General features: G+C 40.0%; 1 protein-coding gene across 1 annotated transcript in view; it reads right to left on the bottom strand.

Annotated features, from left to right (window-relative positions):
- Positions 1 to 20,275, bottom strand: part of LOC135713688 (uncharacterized) — a 145,180-nt gene that overhangs the window by 81,188 nt on the left and 43,717 nt on the right. Inside the window, exon 2 of the mRNA XM_065236874.1 lies at positions 13,989 to 14,134. Within this exon, the coding sequence (XP_065092946.1) occupies positions 13,989 to 14,134 (146 nt within the window). The remainder of the gene's footprint in view (positions 1 to 13,988; positions 14,135 to 20,275) is intronic.

Raw genomic sequence — 20,275 nt, forward strand, 5'->3', positions numbered from 1 at the left:
AACAAACAATCATGTATTTGAATTTTACTGTGATTTGTTTTAACTTACTTGTGTGGCCAACATATTCTTGTTAATTGAACTTTCAGGCGCATTTCAAATTTCGGTCACTTCCTGAGGGGCCCCCAAAACATGGCTAGCTATGGCCAATGTGGATCCAGGTACAAAATATAATTGAGAGAAATGTGTATGACACATTAAACGTGACGTTTAAACGGATTATGCCTGTTTTTTGACAGTTTTAGTACTGTAACTGATAAAAACTTAAGGGTTGTGTTACGTAGTGATTAGTTTTGGTGCTCCATTCAATAATATTAATATATTATAAAAAAATAAAAAAATAAATGGATTAGAAATTAACTCAAAAATAAACAATTCATTAATTTCTTTTTTGAAATAAGGCGGTTGTTGAATGAATCCTAAAATTCAGATTCAATTTTAAAATAAGAAAATTAGCTCCTTAATGATTCATAATTAGGCTCCAACCATGTTCACTCAACTTTCGGAAACTTACTGATGTTAGTCATGGCAAAACAATTTTAGAAATCAAAGTCCACCGGATATCACAAATCTTTATGTTGCAGAACTAGGACAGACAAGTGATTTTCAAGTAAAACTCATTTAAGATCACTCAATTATCGCTTATTTTACTTCCATGAAGTATTTGTAGCACTCCTGAGTAATATGGCGCTAATTGGAAATAGTAGATAGAATTTCTTTCTCTATTATGCACCATTTTTTTTTCCTTTGGTTTGTTTTCCGTCGATCTTGTTTTCTGTGCTGAGCACCAATGCTACCGACGCCAGGAAGGCAGCTCCCACATCTGGACCCTACCTATCGACCCATTAACTCATGAACCGGGGACCAACGGCTTCACTTCCCTTCCGAAGGAAGGCGTGATCAGAGATGTTATGCCTCAGAACATCCCGGCGGCGCCGACTGGGATTGAACCCAGGCCTGCTGGGGTGAGAGGTAATCACGCTTACCACTACACCACCGGCACCGCTAAATTATGCACCATATATGCATTTAGATTAACATCCGAAGTCGCTCCTTTTTTACATATTCTGCACAAAAAATACATCCGAAGACCCTCATTTTTTACATATTCTGCACAACAATACTCTCTAAGCCCCGCCCCGGACAGGACTTCTGGCCGTTTTTTATGAAAGGAGTGGGGCAGAAGTATCTTTCACACATGCCCGATATCATCCGGTCGCAGCGCCTGCGAGAATGTTCAGCACGACGGTAGAGAGAGAGAAAATCCACCACTTGCTCCTGCTTACTGCTTGCCACGCCGTCCAAAGCGGAAATGAGCAGATGCAGGTTCAAGCAGTACAATGTTCAGCCGATTATGACGACTGGGTTTGGGAAAAACGTTTATTTTATGAAAACAGTGATAAAACTATCATTTGTATATTTTTCAAAAGTTTTTTTTTATGAAAATTTTAATACGTATTTATTTCAGCAGATCTGTAGAGTTATTTGCTAATGATTGGCGTATTTGGATTTAAATTTCATCTATAAATGACAAAGTTACAAGCGATCAAAACCTAGCACTATTTCGCTACACATTTTTTTTATTTGCAGTCTGTAAAGATGTAGTTCTACGACAAAAATGGAAAATAACCCCAAAATATGATTGCTGATTTGGAAAGTGCGTCAAATTTCTTATAAGAAATGATTCAGATTTGAGAATCTCAATACGTTTTGGTGAGTAGTTGTTGGGCAGTGTAGTTGAGAAGAGCTAAACGTTGTAATGCCTCTTGGTCAATTTTTATAGGGAATTTATCACACATTCCAAATCTGCATTTATATTTGAGGAGTACTATTATTTATTATTTTTTTCAGTTACAGTACAAAAACTGTGTAAAAATCAGAAATAAACGTGGATCCTAGTACAACGGGTCATGTTTTAAATTCCTATATGAAAGATTATGGTTTAGTCAGCTTTTGGCCCTACTGAAGGAATCTGGAACATGTTCGAATGTGACCAATTTGGGCCAAAGATCTCAATTCAACCAAAAATGATCTTACAAACATTGAACGGTAAATAAAAACTTATTCAGTCAAAAATATGCTTCTTGAGCTAAAAAATTGCGTCTTCAATTTTAATTCAGCTTAAATTATTTGTTGGATAGAACTTCCATTGACCTACACTTAGACAAAAGAACGTAAAAATTCCATAAGAAACACTTTTGAACTTTACCAACAATAAATCGGTATTAATTTCATAATGAAAAATAATGTTGACATAAAAATAAAAAATCGGAGCAGACGGGAGCCGAACCATGAATGTTAAGATTACGGGGCCCGTGTGTTGACTACTCATCTTTCAAGGCTTGAAAAAATTAAATGGTTAAAGGCGTATAAGAGTTACCTCATGCACAGCAAAAAATAAATTTTAATATTACATCCAAGAGGATGCGCTTCAATCATGTTTTTTTTATGGCCACAAAAATAAACAAATGTAGTAAAAGCAGCGTAATGTCAGTTCATATACTGTATTAATGATGATTTTGTCCTTTTTGACTAGGAATATTACACCATATTTTTGACACGATTGAAGTGCATCCACTTTGATGTGATATCAAAATTGATTTTTTGCTGTGTGCTACTCGAAAATCATTCTCGCTTATGAAATTCATATGTGTTGTTCATAAGTGGAGACTAATGAAAATCTTAAATCTAGTTGCCACAGTTTAGATTTTGAATACTCATATGATTTAAAATGTCACATGATAGTTTGTGATCAGCGTCAAAATCTTGCCAATTCCTCGGGGTTGATCGGATCATGTCCAGATGTGACCAAAGTGGTCACGTTATCGACTGTTATAGATTAACAACGCTTATTATAGCTACCACTAGATTTTGAATTCCCATGTGGTGTCACATGATGCGTCCAAGGATGCCTGGAATATGTCCAGATTTAGCCAACATGGTCTTGGGTACTCGATATGACTAATATTGAACATGGTTTTGAATTCTAGTGACATTTGAAGTGTCGCATAATGGATTTTGGTCCAAGTCGGAAACTGGTCACTTCTTTGGGGGTACCCGGAACATGGCCTGATGTGACCAATGTGATCCTGGGCACTTAATATAGCTACCATTGAGCTAACATTGCATGATGGGTTCTGGTCCGAGTAATAACTGGCCACTTCCCCGATGATCAATGGAACGTGTCTGGGTTTGGCCAACATGGTCTTGGGTATTTGATATAATATTGAAATTGGCTTAGAGTTCTCATGTGATTTGAGGTGTCACATGATGTGGTTTGGTCCAAGTTAAAAACCGGCCACTTCCACGGAGTATGTCCAGATGTACACACTAATCGAGTCAGTACGGTTTTACCGAGTTTTTGAATTGCGGAACTGTTCGGTAAAAGTTTAAAAATCTTTGGAAAATTTATTATTAAGAAAATTTGTTCTGAACTTGTATATACTTAGTTCTGTTATCCCCATTTAATGATAAAAAATAAAATTGGTCAATTTCATTGATTCCTTACGGATAACGGTCATTTGAATTTTTACCGACTTTTTCAGCAATTCAAAAACCCAGTAAAAAAATACTGACTACTGTAAAAAAAATCTTAGTGTGTAACCAATGTGGTCCTGACCACTTGATATAACGACCATTGAACAAGGTTTTGAATTCTCATGTGATTTGAAATGTCGCATGATAGATTTTGATCCAGCATGATTGACCGCCCACGGTTGCTAATCTGTTATTGCCAGATCAGCTGTAATTACACAGAGAACCAATAAACGATGCTTGGAACTAGCAATCATCCTAAATATGTAAAAACTGGTGATCTCAAACTAGGAAATACCAGTGCCAGTCGTGCCCGAACACAGGTCAAGAAAGGAATCGGTAGGAATTTGTTGAAGTGACACTCGCTTTGATGAAAACCGAGAACACCTCTGCACTTCCACGAGGAATCACTGGGATATTGGGTAAGAGGGTTGCAGCAGGGTTGGTTTTGATAAGCGATAAGCTGAATTGATATCCTAACGATTCTATAACGCGAAGGAGCTTATGATTGATCCCACGGTCTTCTACTGAGTAAGCAAAACCGTTTGCCACAATGCAAAGGAGCTCCTTTTCATGCTTGACATGCACAGTTGTACACACCAACTGCTCGTTTGTTAATAACTTTTCACTCAGTTGTTGAAATTTAGTGTTCTTTCAAGTAATTGATAGATTAGGATCATAGTTTACTGTAGACATGCAAAGAGTAGGTAAATCTTATCATTTGAATCAACACCAATGAATTTTTACACTTAAAGTCCGAGATGTGCAGCGAGCATTTCTCACTTGATTTTTGCAACGCAAAATCAATTACAGTTTATTACTAAAATTAAAATATAATTTTAACGTATCTATAAGAAGCTTAAACTCTATTCTATCGACTGCTTCAAGCAGAACTATGTTTCGTCAACTCTGTGCAAAGTTATTAGCAAATGAGCAGTTAGGGAGCAAAACTGTGTATGCCAAGCATGCTCTTTTTATTACAACATAACAATGATCGATTTGTTGTTATTCCTATGTATTGACATTAACAAATAAAGCGAATCTTGAATGTGGAGGGGCTTGAAATTAATCTCATGATGCTCTACTCAGTAAACAAAAATGGTCATTCTAAGGCCAGCAAGCCCCTCATATCACATCATATAAGATACGATCGCGTTGCTATTGCAACCATACAAACCCGAACCTGACGGTGACGATGATGACGATGTTAAGTTGCACAAAACACTCGATAATCAAGCGATGTTATTACAAGTCTCCTTAATATGATAGGACCTGGGATTTATTTAAACTCAAACTGGACGACGGTGGCCTTTACACAAGAACTAGCTTCTACGACCGACGATCTTTTAAACCTGGAGATAAAAAGCTAAGAAAAGTGCTTATGCCTTCATTACATTCTAATTTTACGCGACGTTCGTTGTTTCCATTTGGTCCTTGCTTAAGACGGGAACAGAATCCATAAAACTTTCACATTTTCGGATTACCATGCCCGTTATTTCACAAAGTAAACTACAACTGACCCGACGATTTTATCAGCGTAAAAATATTGCACATCTTTTAAGCTATCTCAACCGAACTCTATTGCATTTTAAAACGACTGTTATCTCCTTCATATTTCACCGGACCGCCCCGATTATGTGTCAAACTACCGCATCAAAACCACCAAACCGCACAATCAAACACAACCCGCCGTGACTACCGTCAGTCTTCAACCACAGCCCTTTTTTTTTTTTTAATGTGTTTATTTTTCCAGGCTCATTTGCCGTAGCTTTGCGGAGCCGATATTCATTGTTTAGGTTACAAAATTTCTTAAGACTAACGTTAGTAAAGCGGGGGCCGATTACTCGCGGCTATCTCGAGGTTAGGGGTAACAAATTGTAACAAATGGATGGCAGGGTAGGGATTGAGAACACAAGGTTTGGAGAGCAATGTGCTCTTGATCTCGAACTAAGCGACCAACTCATGAAAAAGACAAACATGGGGGTACACCGATGGGCAGCTAACAACTTGGGGGAACACAAGATGACACTAACTACTAAATCCTCAGATCTATCCGTTTTAAAAACACATATATTAAATTGCAATAGTCGAGATCTCGGCTCGCCAAGATGTCTCTAACGGGCCGCATGGGTTGTTTTCCTCGGGCCCTGAGGGATGCGGATAACTTGGATCTAGCAACACAATGGAGGGTACATGACCAAAGTACGTGGTCGATATCGTGATAGCCACTACCACAAGCGCACAAATTGCTGCCTGCGAGCCCGATTCGGAAGAAATGCGAGTCTAACGAGTAGTGATTGGACATGAGCCTTGATATGACACGTATAAAGTCACGGCTCATGTCCAATCCTTTGAACCATGGCTTGTTCGATACCTGTGGGAGAATAGAATGTAACCATCTTCCCAGATCACTCTCATTCCATTTTTGTTGCCAGTTGGTGAGGACGTGCTGACGGGTAATTGAGAAAAATTCCGCAAAGGCGATTTGTCGATCAAAAATATCGCCTTCCATAGCGCCCACCTTAGCTAGCGAGTCCGCTTTCTCATTGCCCGGAATTGAGCAATGAGATGGGACCCAAACTAAGGTGATAGTATAGGAGCAGTTAGATAAAGTACTCAATTTAGCTCGGATTTCGGTCAGGAAATACGAGGAGTGCTTCATCGGCCTCATTGATCGAATAGCCTCCAACGAGCTAAGACTATTAGTAAAAATAAAATAGTGATCAGATGGTAGTGAGGCAATTTGCTCTACTGCGTAAAATATAGCTGCTAGTTCCGCAACGTATACGAAACAGGGTTTTTGCAGTTGATATAAGGCGCTATGAAATTAGTTGAATACTCCAAATCCAGTGGAAGCGTTTATAGTTGACCCATCTGTGAAAAAACTCTTATTGTTACTAACATGGTGGTACTTGTTTGCAAAAATTAAGGGAACAACCATCGACCGATGGTGATCTGGTATTCCACGGATTTCTTGCAACATGGTCAGATCAAAATTTACAGAGGAACTATAAAAGTCTTGGAGGCAAACACGAGAGGAATTGAATGAAGAAGGGCCAATCTCCAGCGTCATGTACTCGTAATAGAGACTCATGAATCTTGTTTGAGGATTTCTGTCGAGCAGCTTCTCAAAATTTTCTATTACCAGTAGGTTCATTACTTCACAACGGATAAGAAACCGGAAGGACAGTTCCGCGAAACGATCTGTCAGTGGGAGAACACCCGCGAGTACTTCGAGGCTCATCGTATGCGTCGAGTGCATACAGCCAAGCGCGATTCGGAGGCAACGGTATTGAACCCGTTGTAGCTTCAGGATATGTGTTTTTGCCGCGGATTGAAAACAGAAGCTACCGTACTCTAGAACCGTCAAGATGGTTGTTCGATACAACCTGATCAGATCTTCCGGGTGTGCTCCCCACCAAGTTCCAGTAATTGTACGAAGAAAATTGATTCTTTGTTGGCATTTTTGTTTCACATACGCAATATGTTTTCCCCACGTGCTTTTGGAATCGAACCAGACACCTAAATACTTGAAAGATATACTTTGAGTGATTGTTCTACCCTTTAGTTGAAGCTGTAACTGTGCAGGATGATGCTTCCTAGAAAAAACAACCAACTCAGTTTTCTCCGGAGAGAATTCGATACCCAGCTTCATAGCCCAAGTAGACAAATTGTCTAAGGTATCTTGCAATGGTCCTTGCAGGTCCGGTGCACTTGGCCCTATAACGGACACAACCCCGTCATCTGCAAGCTGCCTTAGCGAACAATTTTCATCAAGACAACCATCAATGTCTTTTACATAAAAATTATAAAGAAGGGGGCTTAAACATGAGCCCTGGGGGAGACCCATGTAACTAATTCGTGAAGTTGTCGAGTTTCCATGAGAAAAGCTCATATATTTCTCAGACAACAAGTTGCTCAAATAGTTGTTCATAATTGGTGAAAGCCCACAATCGTGGAGTTTATCCGAAAGGACATCGATACAAACAGAATCAAAAGCCCCCTTAATGTCCAAGAAAACTGAACCCATTTGCTGTTTTTTGCGCATAGGCCAGTTGAATTTCAGTTGAAAGCAACGCAAGACAGTCGCTCGTTCCGTTGCCTCTCCGAAATCCAAATTGCGTATCTGAAAGTACACCATTTGACTCGACCCATTTGTCTAGACGAAAAAGAATCATTTTCTCCAACAATTTCCGTATACAGGACAGCATCGCGATGGGACGGTACGAGTTATAATCCGACGCGGGTTTACCGGGTTTTCGAATGGCGATAACTCTTACTTGTCTCCAGTCATCCGGAACAATGTTGTGCTCCAGAAATTGATTGAATAAGTTCAACAAGCGTCTCTTCGCGACATCTGGGAGATTTTTAAGCAAGTTGAACTTGATTCTATCCATTCCTGGAGCTGAATTGTTACATGAAAGGAGAGCAAGTGAGAATTCCACCATCGAAAACGGGGAATCTATTTCGTTATTACCCGACGGACGATCACGAACGTTGGTTTGAGCCGACACCGAATCCGGGCAAACTTTCCGCGCGAAGCTGAAAATCCATCTGTCCGAGTACTCCTTGTCTTCGTTAATCGGTGTAGACGCGTTTCGCATTCTCCTGCCGACATTCCAGAGTGTTCTCATGGAAGTCTCTCGCGACAAACCATCGACGAACCGACGACAGTAACCGCGTTTTTTTGCTTTAATTAAGTCCTTAAAAGTTTTCTCGAGGTCGGTGTACCGCTCGAAATTTCCGACCTTGCCGTGTTTGCGGAAGCGTTTAAACGCGGCGGACTTCTCGCTGTTCGCGTCGGTGCAATCCTTATCCCACCACGGGGTGGGAGGTCGCTTGCGGACGGAAACACCCGGAACACGTTTCGTCTGTGCTTGCAGTGCAGAATCGATGATGAGACGCGCGAGAAAGGAGTACTCGTCCAGCGGAGGAAGTACGTCAACCGATTGACTGGCATCAAGAACCGCGGTCGCGAATTTTCGCCAGTCAATGTTTTTCGTAAGATCGTACGCGATGTCGACCGAGCGAGTAGAAGATGAACCATTGGTAATAGAAATTTTGGTTGGCAAATGGTCACTACCGTAGGGATCTTGAATTACTTTCCACGAGCAATCCAACGATAGTGAACTCGAGCAAAGTGAGATGTCTAATCTGCTTATTTTTGCTGGAGGTTTGGCTACTCGTGTTGCTTCCCCGGTGTTTAGAATTGTCATTTTGAAGAAGTTGCACATGTCGTATATCAAGGTTGAGCGGTTGTCGTCGTACAGTTCCCCCCAGCCTGTACCGTGAGAGTTAAAATCTCCCAAGATCAACCGTGGCTCTGGCATAGCCGTGCAGATATCCGAGAAACTTTGACGAGAAATCGCAGTTCGCGGTGGAAGATATACTGAGGCAATACTGAGGCATTTACCTCGAATATTAACCTGACATGCAACAACTTCAATGCCTGTCACCGAAGGCAGATCGATTCTGTAGAAGGAATGGAGCTTGTTGATCCCCAGAAGCACCCCTCCATACGAATCTGCCCGATCAAGGCGAATAATGTTGAAATCGTGGAAAGCAAGATCGTTGTCTGAAGAGAGCCATGTTTCACAAAGGGCAAATGCATCAGAAAGTAAATTGTAAAATATTACACTGAGGCGGCAGATGACTGGTGCGAGGCTATTGTTTGCCCCAACGGCTGTTGGGTCGATAACCTGATAGCTGGTATGCCTCGGTCGCCTCGGTAGGCAATTTAACGTGCTTTCGTTGTTGCTATCAATGGGATGATGTGATGATGCGATGATGGTGATTAAAGCTGGACCGTAAGCAAAGCGCTCGGCGTATGGTTAACGGCTTCCTCACTCGCGCACTAGTTGTATTAGCACTATGCCAACTAACTTTGGCGAGAAAAAACCCTAGCGTGGGGAAAAACTCAAAAACTCAAATACTAGTGTCGTACAACGAGACCGATGCGACTTGACCGGCTCAGCGTGCGAGACGGAATGAGCCACAGCCCTAATGATCTTGTTAAGGACACACCTAACAACTTATCAAAAACTAATCGGTCAAGTGCCTAGCTGGCATGTTCGATCGCGACGTTTATTTTTTAACGAATTATGCTTCAACATGAAAAAAAAATCATAATGCTTTATTCTGACCAATGGGAAACGATGAAAATAAATCTCGATTTCTCCCTCGAAGAAACGCATCCGCTCCAGCAAACAATGCGTCCGATCCCCAATCCAGTGCAACCGGCATCCCGCCCATGCATGCCAACACCACCATCAGATAGGGGCAATTTTCCCCTACCTGATGGTGGCCCCAGCATGAGCGGACGAGAGACCAGCCACACCAAACCGAACAATCTTCAACTGCAACGTACACACCAAATCAATTTATCCGGGAGCGCATTCCCAAAGCTTCCACGCATATTTGCCTATAGTCATTTCTAAACAATTCCTCCTCCAGCGATTCCAGCCACACAATAACTAAGCAGGGGATATGGCTTAAATGTTGGCCTATGGATGTAAGATTGGGCCCATCGCTAAAAATCGAACTATATATCAAACTGAACGCGTAATTGAGATGGTAGTAATGGCTATTTTTGGTCCCTATTGAAAATTCTGTCGATTGCTAAATTTACGTATGGGCCCAAATTAGGGGCATTTAGGCCGACATTACATCCATTTCATTACATCCATTTCCCCTATCACTTTTCTTTTTCAAATCACTCTGTGCACAAAAGCATTGCACATTGCAAAAATCTAACAATAGATCAACGCGGTCGAGTCACACCGGCAACAAAGGGAAGCGAGAGCACACCTGGCACCTAAGCAACAGGGGGAAAACATCAGCACAAACCATTCTAAATCAAATTATCGCGCCTGGGACCCAAAACTATTAAAATGCGAGCACTAACAAACTCCACGGTCACCTTAGTTTGGGTCCCATCTCATTGCTCAATTCCAGGTAATGAGAAAGCGGACTCGCTAGCTAAGGTGGGCGCTATGGAAGGCGATGTTTTTGATCGACAAATCGCCTTTGCGGAATTTTTCTCAATTACCCGTCAGCAAGTCCTCACCAACTGGCAACAAAAATGGAATGAGCGTGATCTGGGAAGATGGTTACATTTTATTCTCCCACAGGTATCGAACAAGCCGTGGTTCAAAGGATTGGACATGAGCCGTGACTTCATACGTGTCATGTCAAGGCTCATGTCCAATCACTACTCATTAGACTCGCATTTCTTCCGAATCGGTGCGGTGCGCTTGTGGTAGTGGCTATAACGATATCGATCACGTGCTTTGGTCATGCACCCTGCATTGTGTTGCTAGTTATCCGAGTTATCCGCATCCCTCAGGGCCCGAAGTAAACAACCTTTGCGGCCCGTTATATACATCTTGGCGAGCCGAGATCTTCTTCTTGATATTCGCATTTCATGCTTATTTCTTAGTGCATATTAGCTTATTACGTGCTCTCAACTTAGTGTTCAAAATGCACTTCCACAGTTGTTAATTGAGAGCTTTCGATACCAATACCAATGCATGAATTTGTACATTGTGTGGCAAGCACGTTGATACCATAGAGGTAACTCTAAGACTAGAAGGTCCCGAAATAACGTGCTCAACTTTTTGGCTCAGCTCTGGTACTCTCTTCGGTCCCAAGCTAATCGATTCACCCCTCGAAACATAGGAAAAACCAATAACCCCTCATTTTATCTGTCAAACTTTCATAGCGAATCAAAACAAACATTGCCTAGTACTAGAATTTCAACTAGAATGGGGTACGCTAATCGTTTGCTTGGGACCAAGAGGCTAGTAAACTATGTCCGGTTTGCATAATTTTAACGGACTTGGTTGTCATTGAGTAAGTGGTATCTGGGTGCCGGAACGAGTCCGGGCCAGAGCACTGGGAATCTTTGAGGTTTCGGAATGTGGTGTCCTTTCGGAGCACATTGAAAGTCACGCCTCGATGGTTGTCGAAAGACTCTGTTTAATTCATTGTTCAGATACTCTTTATAGCTAATTAATGATGATGTTTGCAATTTTACAAAATCGATTCTCTATGATGGATAGAAACGCCTGGGACGGCGGTGACAATATTTGATAATATTAAACGATAATAATAAACTACCTTCGGTACGCAACGTTGTTTTGAAATATGATTCTTTACTCGCCGTGGAACGAACGACCGCCAGTAGGTAAAAGAGGAAAGTCAGCAAAACATACCGTATGCACTTTTGCAATACTATTCGTTCGTAACTGACCTACCTTCTCTACTTTATCTGAATTGGTGATTCATCCCGGCTGTTTAGGCAAATGTAAATATAATTTAATATGTTTTACGGTGAGAGATGTTCTAGACAACTTGGGTACAGCACACTAGTCAAGTAGTGAGCCAATTTAAAATCGTTAGTTTCGTATTGATTGTTGTTGATACTCTATGCCCAGGGAAGTCGAGAAAATTTTCAACCCGGAAAGATTCCCTCGACCGGACCGGGAATCGAACTCGCCGCCTCCAGCTTGGTACCGTGTCTTTACTGACTAGGCTATGAGGCCCCACAAGATCTCGACAATTTAAATTTAATTTATGTGTTTTTAAAACTGATCGATCTGAGGATTTAGTAGTTAGTGTCATCTTGTGTTCTCCCAAGTTGTTAGCTGCCCATCGGTGTACCCCCATGTTTGACTTTTTCATCAATATGTCGCTTAGTTCCAGATCAAGAGCACATTGCTCTCCAAACCCTATGTTCTCAATCCCTTCCCTGACATCAAATTGTTACAATTTGTTACCCCTACCCTTGAGATAGACACTAGTAATCGGCCCCCGCTTTAATAACGTAAAGTTTAAGTAAGTTTGTAACCCAAACGATGAATATCGGCTCCGCAAAGCTACGGCAAATAAGCATGGGAAAATAAACTCATTATAAAAAAAAACTCCATGCTAGCACAAAGGTAGCCAGAACTAAACAAATGAATAAATATAATAAAAGCCCACAGCGTAGCAAAAACACAGCCGTTCACGAACGATTTTCAAAGCGAACCCCAGTAAGGCTTAAGAACTAGATTGATAAAAACCAAAAATAGCCGTTTGTATGGTTTGTTTGCCTTGTGTGGCTTATATCAATCTTGTTCTTAATGCAACAATATCAAAGTATTGATGGATTTGGGTACCGTAAAATGGGGAGAAATTGATCACTGTTTACCTATATACCTGAACATTTTTCTAACCACATGTTTGGCTTGTAAACAAATAACCTCTGAAACCTGCACCAGCAAATGCTATTGTACGAATTTAGTTTCTAAATTGAATGTTTGGTTTATTTCTTAGAATTAAAATTAGAATAAACTTGCAATTTTTCAATTCTTTAATGAAGTTGATCATGCAGGTGTTTATGCAATGTAATATTCAGAAGTTAGCATATATGTACATTTGATTTATATTCATTAAAAAACAATCTGGAGTTAAAATTCAAAAAAAAAGTTGAGGTGCACGGAAAATTGCATATTTTTTTCAAAATGGTTAAAGTACCGAATGTAGGCAATTAACAACAGTTTTTCTTACATAAAATCATGTTTAAGATATGAAATTGTTCATTTTAAAGAAATCTGATTTTAAATTTGAATTCAGCGACCCTAAATTAAGTTAAATAAGTAACTTTGCCGTACACAGTACCAGAAGGAATGCTGATTCTGATAGTATTTTTAGGAACAGTTAAAAGATGCATATTTTAAGACTTCCACAAAATTGTACTTTTCGAGTAAATTTTAAAAAAAAATAACTAAAAGCAATTTATGTTATGGAAAACGTTTCAATAGAACTATTTTAATCTACTTAATGAAATACTACACAAATTACCTTTTAACAATATCATGATAAAAGGATTGTTGATCAACTTCACCTCGATGATCAATTTCATCCCGTTTTACGGTACAACAAGCATCAACAGCAACAACCTTGCGTTTAGCAAAAACATAAATTAAACATGAAGGCCAATTATCAGTCGTATAGGTAATACATTACGAAAATTTAAAAAAAGCTGTTTATTTTGTAGAATTTGGAAAAATATTGATGCAATGCAAAAATAGATTGCTACGATTTTTATTTCTTCAAATCTCTGGCCTCTGGAGGAGGGCAACACTAGGTAGGGGGGGCCAGGCCCACCATATTTACGACAATGCTAGTTCATCAGAGGTCCGATGGTAATGAGCCACCACTTTCGAATTACTATGTATTAAATAGACTATTAAGAATATTAATGGAAGTAGGCAATGAAATGGGTTCTGGCCTGGCAAGAGCGTTTTGCGCCATCCAAAAGATCGTTTCTTAAACACTTACGTTTCATACTTGTTTAAGTGCATCAACGAATAACTTACGAATCCGCTGATATACCCTATACCTATGGAAAAACTCTCCTGCTTCTTAAAATTTCTCATAATTAACAAACCAACATCTAATGACATCACACCTACCTCTGGTTTACCAAGTTGAAAGGTGATGAACCCGGCGATGAAGTCAGCAGATCTTTGCAGGAGTAAGTCTCGCAGGCACAGTGCTTGGTGGTAACGTTGAGCGTCGATGAGTTCGCCAGACAGGTGATTAATTCCAGCTGCGGTGGCTGTCACGACCAACCAACCATCAGAGCCAATCAGATTCCAATCGCAGATTTCCGAAGTGACCGTAGGACGAGGAAGGCAACAACGACGCCACGGGTCGATCGTGATGTCGCGCGTCCATGAATGAGCGAGGGGACCGTTCGTCGTCCGGATGATTATCAGATGTGTACATACAAAAACGGTAGGCATATGAAATGAAACCAGAAAAAAGAAGCAGGAAAAATCATCAGCAATCAATTATGTATTCCTCGTTCGACGCTGATCATTATTTGTGTTCATTTGGAGCTGTTTCTTTTTTAATCGTATTGATTCCTCAGTACAAGCAGTAGCGGTTGGTGGGTACTACTAACAACATGTTGCCAGCGTGTGCGCTTCGGCCACGATGGAGAATGAGAACCGCGTGTACGATAATAGACCAGACAATTTATTTTACAATTCAATTTCTCATCGCTGTCGGATGGGCTGGGGTGGAAAAAAAACCGACCACATCCTAGACCCCAAAACGACGACGTGCATGACAGGAAGCTGATTGAAACACTCTCACTGTATGTCGCTGCATTCCATACAACATAAATACGGTCCGGTGGCGCTGATCGATAGCGTAGTTAGGAAATCTGCATTTATCATTCGTCAGGCAATGTAATTTTTAAATACACGACGATAATTTTTCCTTTTGCATAATGCGAATATTTTTAGCACAGAGAAATTCCGTGCAACTTCCAATCAGCCACAACCTGCATACGCCAGTGAATGTGCTGACAGCACGCGCCATTCACCACTGCGCTGCGGAAAGGAAGCTGCATCTCATCCTCATCCGAACCGTTGTTATAAATAATGATGATAGTAAATAATCTTCCTGTACAAGGGATAATTGTTTCAGGGAAGGTCATTTTTCCGTTTTCGATTTGCAAGCTGTCGTCAGTGGACAATTTTCCCCCACGGCCGCTTCTGCTGCCACTTCTCATTCAAATGGGAAACAAATCAGCGCTACATTGTGTTACAGAATAAAGCATGCTTTTTGTTTCGCTTTGCAACGTTCATTTAGCAATAAAGATTTACTCGGCGGTGATGTATCCGGATTGTAACTCATCCTGCATCGTTATCCGCTAATGCGCTTTTGTTAAGTCGATTAATGAAGCGACCTTCGCGTGTCGATCCAGTGGATTATCGGATTGGCAGTATTTTAATTATTAAATTTACAATGCCTGATGCTTTTTATTCGATCGGTTTCCGTATGAGAATCGCACGAAGCGGTTTGTTGTAAAAATTTCACTAATCAACATTACTAATTTCACGCCAAATCACCCAGTCAGTGCTTGGTTGGCAGTGGAAATAATGATGATAATAATAAAAGAAATCGATCAAAACAAATCTTCACTCGGAAAATGGATTCCTTGTATTTCTTTGCAATGTTCCTCGGGAAAAAAATCCTTTTCATTTCAAAATTTTTTTTTTTTTTTCTGCCATTCTTGGTTCATGAGTTATGGATGTTCAAAGTACGTGAATTAATAGCGAAAAAATAAACAAATTTTAGATTTTACCTCTCAGAATTCCAAGAAACTTTGCATAATTGTTCTCTAGAGGCAATGCACCAATTTTGTGCTGGAATTTGGTCATTTTGACTCTCGTACATTTTTTTAAAAGGCGCATTCGATATTTTTCAATAAATCATGTTACACACACGGCTTTTCTATTCGAACTGATGCCTGAGACAAAGTTGTACTGAACTGAATTACCTTTTCAAAACTAAGCAAGCACTGGAAAAAAAATTCTTTCAAAAAATGGAAAAAAATGCTAAAAACTGCAATGGCAAAAAGTTTATCAAATTTTTTATCTTTTCTGAAATGGACATAATGGACACTTACAAATTTACTAAAATCTAGATTTATCTTTTTCAATACGCACTGGATTAAAAAATATGTTTTCTGCATAAAAATAAATAAAAATTGTGTGTGGAAAAAAATCTCTAAATTTGTACTAATACTTGATATTCTACAACATTGGTCAATTTTGCAGCTACCATTTTGCCCATGTCAAAAAATTTAGCATTTTTGAAAGGCTACCAAGTCTTAAAGCATTTTTGATAAGTTTAAAAATCTTAAAAATAATTTGCTATTAATGTTTTCAACAGTATATTTTCTTTTCCAAAGTAAATTTGTGGATTTTTCAGTGATTCTATGATTTATTTAAAACATCGAATTCGTCATTTTGAAAAAAATGGTGTGAGAAAAACTTACCGAAATCCGGAACAAACTCTAGTGAACAACTTTACGAAGTTTTATGGCATTTGTAGAGGTAAAAATAAAGTCGATTCGTCAGTTGGGGTGGAACCTCTTAATTATCATAGGCCATAGTTTAAAACTGGTAGGCGACACCGCTCTGTAATCTTCACCATGAATCAAAATTTCGTCGAAAACATTTTTCATACTATAATTTTATGGATCGCATACATAATTTCCTTATCATTTCACTACACAACGTTCTTTCTACAACATACATGCAGGGCTGGAAAGCACCTCAGAGCGTAAGCAAAGCAACTTTGTACATGCATCTCACAACACTCGACAAAGAGTGTGCGGTTCTCCCATTTACTTCGCACACTCTTTTCCAACTAATCTGAGGGAAAGCGACCCACACAATGAGCGGGTACACTCCGTGCGGCGCAGGGAGCGAATAGAATACAACAAGCGCTAATGTCTTCTTTGAATTCTTTGCAGACTTTGCTTACCACGACTGCATGCATAGAATATGAAGAAGGGCATAACAAAGAAGAATTTTGTCTTTTTGCTGTGTTTCCCATTTGCAGCCCTACATTGAGTGGCGCTCTTTGCATCGGAGCCGTCGGAGCGATGGCTACACATTGAGTTTTCGTTATATATGGGTGTGTGTCTGTCTTTTCTTCTCCGCTGATTTACACTTGCGCAGGGTGAAAAACAACCCAACTTTGTGTTTGTTTCTAGAAATCATCGAGAGAAGTCATTGTTTACAAAAGCTGTTACGCCCTAATTCCAGCTTTATCTTGATTTCAGAAAATCAGTACATTGCGCGCATTGAGTGATCAGATGTTAGCCCTGTTCATGAGTTATAAATTTTCAATGTCCAAGAAAATCCGAAAACTTGAACTAAAATTTTCCGGAAAAATTTACCACCCTGAATTTTGTGATTTTTTTTTTGTCATATAAACATAAACTCTACTGTATTTCATAAAGCAGCGTTTGATACGATCAACCATGACATTATGTTGGCAAAGCTATCCAAACTCGGTGCGTCGGACCGTTTGACTTCGTGGTTGTGCTCCTACTTGACTGACAGGTCTCTGCGAGTGAAACTCGATTCCAGTACTTCCTCGTATTTCACGAACTCGTCAGGTGTACCACAGGGTAGCAATCTTGGCCCGTTGCTGTTTGTGTTGTACATCAACGACGCACTTCTTCTACTTGGAGATGGCTGTAAGCTTGCGTATGCCGATGACCTAAAGCTGTACTTCGTGGTGCGGACTGCTGAGGATTGCATTCGTCTTCAATCGGTATTGGATCTGTTCGTTGATTGGTGTCGTCGGAATAAGCTTACCCTCAGCATTCCTAAATGTATGGTAATGTCGTATTACCGCATCAGGCAGCCGATTGTTTTTGACTATGCCATCAACGGTGTGGTTCTTCAAAGAACCGACCAGTTCAGCGATCTTGGTGTTCTACTGGACCATAAGTTGACGTTCAACCTCCACCGCTCTGCTCTGATCACAAAGGCGAATCGCCAGCTAGGTTTTGTGTCGCAAATATCGAAGGACTTCATTGACCCACACTGCCTGAAAGCTTTCTATTGCTCACTTGTGCGACCAATCCTGGAAAATGCCTCCTTGGTCTGGTTTCCTCATCAGTTGACTTGGAGCTTGAGGATCGAAAGTGTTCAGCGCAAGTTTATCAGGATAGCATTACGTAATCTACTATGGCGTGATCCGCAAAATCTCCCGCCGTATTCTGATCGCTGCAATCTGCTGAGCTTGGATACTCTGGAATACCGACGGAAAAATCAGCAAGCAGTTTTTGTTGCCAAGCTATTGAATTGTGAGGTCGACTGCTCGAGGCTTCTCTCGCTGTTGGATATCCGAGTACCACCGAGAACATTACGAAGTGGTACCCTTCTCCAACCGCGGTACCATCGAACGGCGTTCGGTTACAACGAACCACTAACAACTATGATGCGTACGTTTACGGCTGTCGAAGAATTATTCGAATTTGGGGAATCTTCATCTCGCTTTTTGGCACGGATTAGAAACACTTGAATTATTTTAGCTTTAAGGTTGTTTCATGTAGACAATAGTCCGATGAATAAAATTAAATAATAATAATAATAATAATAATAATAAAATGTTGAGACCCTTCTTTTTATACGATGGTCCCACTGCTTACCGCTTCAAAGGTTTGAGCTGGATGGTTTATCTTTAAAATAATTAAGTATAACATTTAACCAGATTAGCAAACAAAACCGAGCTTTTACAGATATAAATTCCCTCAACACTTTTCAGTTGCTTCACAGTGATATAAATGTGAAAATTTACCCTTTTGCCCACCTCAAACATTCACATTCCCAGTGATCAAGAGCTCATAAATAATCAACAAAGCATTCTAATACGCTAGCAACCCCGCAATCTGGTGTTAGCGTAAACTTCAGCAACGTAAGGAATGCTCATGAGCCCCCGAAATTCAACCAGAAGACTTACTATTAATTCAAGGCATCTTCCAAATAAGCTTCAATGTTCCATTATTTGTTTGTTTATCAAATGTTAAATTCAGTAAAAATTACTTTTTTTCATAACTACTACTATTAAATCAAATATTAAAAATCCATCATCACCATCGTGGCGAACAAAATAGTTTTTGTTGTGCTACAGTGCTACAATAATTATTAAAAAGTCGTTATGACAGCTATCCATACAAAATGATCTGTTAGAAACTTCCTTAAGATACATAATTTGTCAATTCATAAATAGAAATTCATTAGATAACTTTTCATAAGACAGCTTTAACGTGTGAAATGCAATGGCAAGTAAATTCTGTAAGTGTAGTTACACGTTTAATGTGTCTAGGCATCGAATTGAAAACATTTATTCTTTAAAATACAATGGGTTTTGTGAAGCACAGCTCAAGAAAGTAGTTTTCAACCTAAACCTAAATATCAGATAACTAAAAACATCCCCAGCACCTTCCCAGATTTCAATTACACTTAGCGAGTAAAAAGACTCAAGTCTACTTAGCCATTGTTGCACACTTGTTTTATTTTTAAAAAAATCAACTATTTGAAAAGGGCTGAACTTAATTTATATTGTCCACTCAAAAAAGGTGACGTTCGGTTTCTTTTCGGAATTTTGTTTCACGTATATTTTCGGTTGCATGGGCCTTATAGTCTAATCAGTAGGCACGTTATTACCAATCGGGCGAGTTCGATTCCCGGTCCGGTCGAGATAATCTTGAGGGCTTAAAATTTTCTCGAAATCTCTGTGAATAGAGTATCATTGTGCTTGCCACACAACATACAAATTCATGCAGTGGTATTGGCATCGAAAGCTCTCAATTAATAACTGTGGAAGTGCATTTAGAACACGAAGTTTAGAGCACGCAATAAGCTAATATGCGATAAGCAATAAGCTTAACATGCGAAGAAGAAGAAGTTATAACGGCGCCGGTGGTGTAGTGGTAAGCGTGATTACCTCTCACCCCAGCAGGCCTGGGTTCAATCCCAGTCGGCGCCGCCGGGATGTTCTGAGACATAACATCTCTGATCACGCCTTCCTTCGGATGGGAAGTAAAGCCGTTGGTCCCCGGTTCATGAGTTGATGGGTCGATAGGTAGGGTCCAGGTGTGGGAGCTGCCTTCCTGGCACGTCGGTAGCATTGGTGCTCAGCACGGAAAACAAGATCGACGGAAAAAAACAAACCAAAGGGAAGAAAAAGAAGAAGAAGAAGAAGAAGAAGAAGAAGAAGAAGATTTTCGATTGCTGATCCATTCAAAATTACTGAAGGGTTTATTCCGATAAATCTCCCTTGCTCCATATTAGTCCCATCGTAGAAATGTACTGATCTTCACAACATAAGGGGCAGCATTATTAAGCATTAGATTTGATCAAATTATTCACAGTTCTACTTG

Source organism: Ochlerotatus camptorhynchus, unplaced genomic scaffold, assembly GCF_037179485.1.
Source record: "Ochlerotatus camptorhynchus isolate MF236.1 unplaced genomic scaffold, CSIRO-AGI_Acam_v1.1 ptg000041l, whole genome shotgun sequence".
Taxonomy (NCBI): Eukaryota; Metazoa; Arthropoda; class Insecta; order Diptera; family Culicidae; genus Ochlerotatus; species Ochlerotatus camptorhynchus.